Below are 6027 nucleotides of genomic sequence, written 5' to 3' on the forward strand. Positions count from 1 at the left end.
CTTTACCATTCCAAAACTCCTAAACTTCCTAGTGAAACACTATTCAGCAAGAAGAACAATGCCAACCAATTTGTGTAGCCGTTCCAAGATGCAATGGACGTGGCCGATTTTTTGATGGTACATTGATATTTCTAAACGAAACATCATCATCAAGACCATAAACATCTTTGACCTGTGGGGAAAAAAAAAAGAAAATAATTGATTTTTCATCAAACTGGAAATATCAAAAGTAAATTGTATATATAGTGAGTAGCCAAAGTCCGTAGTTATGACCCTTGATAAGAGCTCGGAAAGAGTATCTCCTTCAAACCATTCAAAATTCCTGCCATTGCATTCTCCCCAGAGTAGACCCCCTTCTCCAAACTCTCCCCACCGGCATGTCCCTGCATAGTAAATTTTCCAAAACTGTATCATACAAGCAAGGCCATAAAGCTCAAAGTCAATTAAGCAGACACAAATTTATGAGTAATTTTTTGTTCTTATAATAGTCTACTGACACTTCAACATTATATTTATCTGAGAATACTGATGTTCATGCAATAATAAAATGGCACATTTGCCCACATTCTACTATTGGTGTTAATAGTTCAGAGAGGCTTATATAATGTAGAATAATAGATAATATGCAAAACCTGATGCATTGTGCCTCAATGATGCATGTAAAAAAAGATGATGACAGCGACGAGTGCGGAGCTTGGTAACCAAGGCTTCTTCTGTTAGACCATCATCTAGCGAGTATGCTTTCATAGTCTCAAAAATAGATATCATGCAATACCCCTTTGCTGAACGAGATATCCCTGTAATTACAAAACATAGCAAGTCATGTAATACGTATATACAAAAAATGAAGGCTTAAAATCTTCTTTAGATTGTAATGAAGACGCAAAGTAATATTTCAGTGACTAACAACATGCCATATGACATACTTACCAACAACAGGCATAGGCTCAGGAAAGTCAAGATCATGGTCAACACCAACTAGTCCATATACATAAGGACTTCCTGGATGTGCATGCCTATATATTAACAAGCACATGTCAGAAAGATGAATGCCAACGAAAAAGAGTTTCAATGAGTTTTCTAGATAATAGGACAATGAAAATTATGCTTGTGAAAATCAGAAAAATATCGGATCTTATCACATACCCTGAAATAAATCGACCTTTACGAGAACGTGCTTGTGTTGGTCCCTGAACTTCCTCCACGATACACTACAGTGAAGAAAAACATACAGCAATTGTCATATAAAATCGTTTTTATTCAACCTACTTGATGAAACAACATGTAGCAAGTGGTGAGAAAAATTCTTTCTCAACTCACCACCGAATAACCATTGCGTGTCAGGTCATCCAAAGTCTGTCGAAGATTCTGCAGAAGAAATATAATCTTTAAATTTTTTGAAGATAATGGTAGAGAGAAATTAGTTTATTTTATGGTAGGAACAAATTTAAACTTGAATCACATTAATGCCATAATGTAGTAAGCTTGAAATTAAAAAAGGATTGTGTACCACAATTGGGCATCCAGCCTTTGGAATACTATCTGACCGAAGACCACCAAAAGGATTGAGACCAGCAAATTCAACGAGTATACAAGCATCTATTCCAATAGCCTCATAAAATTCTCCTACCTGGAGAAAAAAAAAATGATTGCAGAAACTGTCTTCATAAGATAAAGACTAAAAATGATATCGTTCTGCTAATTGTCGTTTAAGGTAACAGAGATCACAAAACGCATAGGATTAGAAAAACAGCAAAGGAACTTTTCAATAACGGAAAACTTAACTAGAAAGAGAACAAAAGAGAAAAACATACTCTGCAGAGCAAAACTTCGCGTGGAAACCTTGACTTAAACTGCAACATCTCCCAGTTGAGGTTTCCATCTTTTAGACTGAGATGAAGAAAATCCAAATTATTCCATAAATGAAAACCACAAAGTAATCATAACCAATGAACAACTGGAATGAGAGTTAAATGGACTATTTCCAACTCGATAGCTTACAGCCTAACAACTTAAAATTTGAGGCTCCAAACATCTTTCTGATTCTCAATAAATCTCCGTCAAGGCTCCTAAGTCATACTAAAATATACCAGCTACTTTGTCATTTAAAAACCAAGCTCAAAAAGGATTAAAGGCAGACACCAGAAAAGTAAGATGAAATCTTCCAATAGTCTTAGCAGAGAACTGACCTTCCGTTCCTCAGGCTGGGGTCCAAACCCAGTAAATTGGTGTACATAAGCCTTTCAATAAGCTGAAGTGTAGATGGTTTCTTACATGTCTGCAACCTCTGAAAAGGCAAAGATATAAAAATCAGTATATCTATATTGTCAACTGTGTGCATCTGTCAAGTTCTATCATCACTAGTTATATAATGAAACCATATCAAGACTTGGAAATTGTCAACCAAAAAGAAAAAAAAAAAGACAAAAACAAGGCTTACCTCCTTCCACCAAACCAAATGAGAGAGATCTTTGTCAGTGAGAGCATCACTTGACGTCTTAGCTTTCTTAGAAGCTGTTGTGATACCTTTAAGAGCCTTTCGATCTCTGAGACAGTGTATCCCCTCAGAGTACCTTCTATTACTGTCGATACAATTAAAAACAAAGATTCTCTCAGGAATCTAGACCCAAACACCAAAGTTTAAAGATTTGAGCTCGTTAACCAATAAAAAATTTGGTATGAACTAGACCCAAAGACCAAAAGTTCATAGCCCTCGAATCTAATTAGGGGTATGAAGTCCAATAATTCAAAACAAAGTAGTTCAAATGTACAGAAAAATCCAAACTTTTTCCTCCATGATTTCAAAAACGTACGCTTTTCGAGAGGTAGAGACGCAGGAAACATATATTAAAGGAGGAGGAAGAGGAAATAGTAAGGGGATTACAGTAGAATTGGGGAGGAGGGTTTGAGGGAATAGTAAGTGCGATATGAGGAGCGGAAGAGGAAACGCCATTTCGGCAATGAAACGACGGCGTTTCTCGTGGCAATCCAATGCATCTCTCTCACACTCCCAAAGTCCCCAAGTCTCAAAGAAGAAGAAGAAGAAGAAGAAGAAAAGCTTTCACCTTTCGCCTTTTCTAGGGCTTCTTTTCCCGCCAGAAGATGACGACGACGGACGGGCGACTGTGTTCTCTCTTCTTCTCTCTTCTTTGTCTTCTTCGTTGATATTTTAATGGAAATTAGGATTTTACCCCTTTAAAATTAATAATTTGTCATTTGGTCCCTTTGATTTGTTTCGAATTACAAAAGTGATTGTAAACTTCTTCTTCTGGATTCAACTAGACTGTACTTCAACTAGATGTAGGTATTCTTATTTTGTTTGTTGGATTCAACTAGACTGTACTTCTTCTTCTGCTTCGTCTCTCACTCGTTCCTCCGGCCCTCTCTCTCGGCTTCGTCTCTGCTTGGTGAGAGCCTGAGAAGATTATTCTCTTCTGATTTTTCCTCTTCCATTTCGTGCCTTTTGAGTCAGTAGAACCAAAATTCATCAAACTGTGTTATAAATTATTGAAATTTTGTTTTGTTTTGTTTGTTGTCTTTCTTGTACATGAGTGAGCATTGTCTCTTCTCTTCCTTCGAGAATGAGGGAAAAGTTATCTGCTTTAGGGTGTTTTATTTATGAATTGTTCTGTGCTTAGGCTTTGGTAGAGACTTCACTTCGTGAAGATGAAGTACCTTTTGCGAATCGTGCTTTCCTTTGGTTGTCTGTTTTAGTCGTCCTTTTTGCAATGGTGTGATTATTATTATGTCTTTTGTCTTCTTGTTTCAAGGTTCCATTTTTCCAGACTCTGTCACATGGCTTTCAACTCTGTAGCGGCTTTCATTTCCAGATCTAAACCCTATCAGTCGTGTGCTAGGGTTTATCTCTCACTTCCCTTTTCCAGATTCCAACCAAGTAAGTAAACCTTCAAAAACCTTGATGATACAATATGCTCGGTTCATTGTTATAGTGAGTGCTGCTGCTTTTAGTGTCTTTTAAATCTTTTGTTTTCTTCTGTTTCTTTACTTATCATTTGTTTGTCTTATGAGTTGTTGAGAATTTGGATTATGCCAAGAATGTTTTGCTGTAAAAATGGTGAAATGGCAAGAACAAGTCTTATGGTTATGAATGAAGAAGATGACTTTGGCTTGTAGTAGCCATTTATGGTCTGATGATTGTCTAATAATACAGATATATAGTGTGATTAGGATTCTAACTCAAGTGTCTTTGTTATATTGGGTCATAAACATAAACGAAATATCTTAATTATCCGCAAACTTTTGTTTTTCTTCTAAGTTTCACACAGAGAGATGAGTACTTACAACAACCGGTTCAATGGCGGAGACGATTTCCCGCAGGAGGCAAAGGAGAAGTGTTGGGAGAGCGCAAAGGTTGTCCCTGGAATGAACAAAGATAGATGGCGCCTAGATGTCCAAGGAAACCCGGTTTGTAAGGTCTTAAACCAAGGTTTTCTTGGATCATATTGCTACGAGTTTCATTCCATTGATAAAGACAAGGAACTGACTGCCGAAAACTGTCAGATTCTGTCTGCCCCTGCAGCCCGAGGGTTGAAGCCAGATACTTTTACGCAACAAGATATGAAGCTTGTTGAAATAGCTCTCTACAATGACAGGTAATATGACTAGGCTTTTCTGTAAGTTAGACTTAGATTCGATGAGGTTTATAGTCTTAGATGTATCTAGGCTTTTTCTGTGGTTAGGCTTTGATTCAATACTAGATTGATCATGTTGTCGGCTTACAGTTTTTTTTACATATGAGTTGTTTCTAGATTATTTATGTCCACACACGGTTCTTGGCATGATTTGTAGTTCTGTTAATGTTTTATGAAGAAGTTATCTAATGTTTAGCAATTGATGTTTTGCAGTGGAAGCAGTGAAGAGAAGTGATGACGATCCAGAAGCTATAACATGTTGTGCCACTTGAGTTTATCTAATCTGTGTGTTTTATGACTTTTTAGCCTTATCTAATTTATGTTGTATGACTTAAGTAGCATTATCTAGTCTATGTTGTACTATGCGTAGCGTGAACAAAATGATAAAATGAAGATTGTTTAATTCATTTCGAAAAGGTGACTATCAATTGTTTCTTAAGTCTATACAAACTTAAATACCTAAATGAGTATTAGTATAATAAGAAAACAAAACCACTAAATATCTAGAGTGCAGAGCCAACTAATTAAGTTTGAATAATCTATTATGTGAATAAAATTAGAAATTTGTGGTGAGTCAATGCCATGTGAGGTTAACAGATAGCATGTACAAAGTGTTTCCACAACAAGGCCAATGGCTATTTTGCATGTTGTGTCTGCTTCTTTAACTGAACCAAGTACAAATCACAAATATCCCAATCACATTTCATCTTCTCCTTTTTAGAAAGACACCATAAAGAAGAAGAAAAAAGTGACTCATCAAGAAAGAAAAATGGCAGAAGAGAGATCAAAGTTAACAATGTTCTTCTTTTCTCATCAGATTATTCTCTGTTTCTTTCTTTTCTCACAAACTTCCGTTGCCTCTAGCAACACTAGTAGTGTAGGAGTGAACTGGGGAACAATGGCGAGTCACCAGCTTCCACCTGAAAATGTGGTGAAGATGCTACAAGACAATGGTTTCACTAAGCTGAAACTGTTTGAAGCAGACCAAAACATCTTAGACGCTCTGATTGGCTCAGACATCGAAGTAATGATAGGAATACCAAACCGGTTTCTTAAAGAGATGGCTCAAGATACAGCTGTTGCAAATTCATGGGTTGAAGAGAACGTCACTGCTTATTCTTATAATGGCGGAGTCAACATCAAGTACATAGCTGTTGGAAACGAGCCTTTCCTTCAGACATATAATGGAACTTACGTTGAGTTCACTTTACCAGCTCTTATTAACATCCAACGAGCATTAGAGGAAGCTGATTTGAAAACTGTGAAAGTCACTGTTCCTTTCAACGCAGACATCTATTTTTCCCCTGAAGCAAACCCTGTTCCATCAGCTGGAGACTTTAGGCCTGAGCTTAGAGATGCAACGATTGAGATAATC

General features: G+C 36.9%; 3 protein-coding genes across 4 annotated transcripts in view; 2 read left to right on the top strand and 1 right to left on the bottom strand.

Moving 5' to 3' along the window:
- The window catches only part of LOC104746972 (DNA mismatch repair protein MSH1, mitochondrial-like), an 8274-nt gene extending 5075 nt beyond the window's left edge, over positions 1-3199 (bottom strand). Inside the window, exons 1-11 of the mRNA XM_010468531.2 lie at positions 2885-3199; positions 2441-2582; positions 2190-2287; positions 1815-1890; positions 1511-1630; positions 1321-1368; positions 1147-1211; positions 931-1016; positions 633-797; positions 274-383; positions 67-172 (exon numbers count right to left, since the gene is read on the bottom strand). Of these exons, the coding sequence (XP_010466833.1) occupies positions 67-172; positions 274-383; positions 633-797; positions 931-1016; positions 1147-1211; positions 1321-1368; positions 1511-1630; positions 1815-1890; positions 2190-2287; positions 2441-2582; positions 2885-2997 (1129 nt within the window). The 5' untranslated portion in view covers positions 2998-3199. The remainder of the gene's footprint in view (positions 1-66; positions 173-273; positions 384-632; positions 798-930; positions 1017-1146; positions 1212-1320; positions 1369-1510; positions 1631-1814; positions 1891-2189; positions 2288-2440; positions 2583-2884) is intronic.
- On the top strand, positions 3294-5068 carry LOC104746973. 2 transcript variants are annotated; one of them, XM_010468533.2, is made up of 5 exons: positions 3294-3407; positions 3771-3895; positions 4277-4434; positions 4522-4613; positions 4866-5068. In XM_010468533.2, exons 2-5 carry the CDS (start codon positions 3796-3798, stop codon positions 4885-4887), a joined length of 372 nt encoding a protein of 123 aa, XP_010466835.1. In that variant the 5' UTR covers positions 3294-3407; positions 3771-3795; the 3' UTR covers positions 4888-5068. The 2 variants fall into 2 exon arrangements, with proteins under 2 accessions (XP_010466835.1, XP_010466834.1); XM_010468532.1 differs by having other exon boundaries at positions 3296-3407; positions 4277-4613.
- LOC109129113 (glucan endo-1,3-beta-glucosidase 8-like) lies at positions 5422-6021 on the top strand (the record flags this gene model as incomplete). Its single annotated transcript, XM_019236744.1, has 1 exon — positions 5422-6021. A coding segment is annotated over exon 1 (600 nt), but the record flags the coding sequence as incomplete, so codon positions are not given.

This window comes from Camelina sativa, chromosome 15 (genome assembly GCF_000633955.1).
Source record: "Camelina sativa cultivar DH55 chromosome 15, Cs, whole genome shotgun sequence".
Classification (NCBI taxonomy): Eukaryota; Viridiplantae; Streptophyta; class Magnoliopsida; order Brassicales; family Brassicaceae; genus Camelina; species Camelina sativa.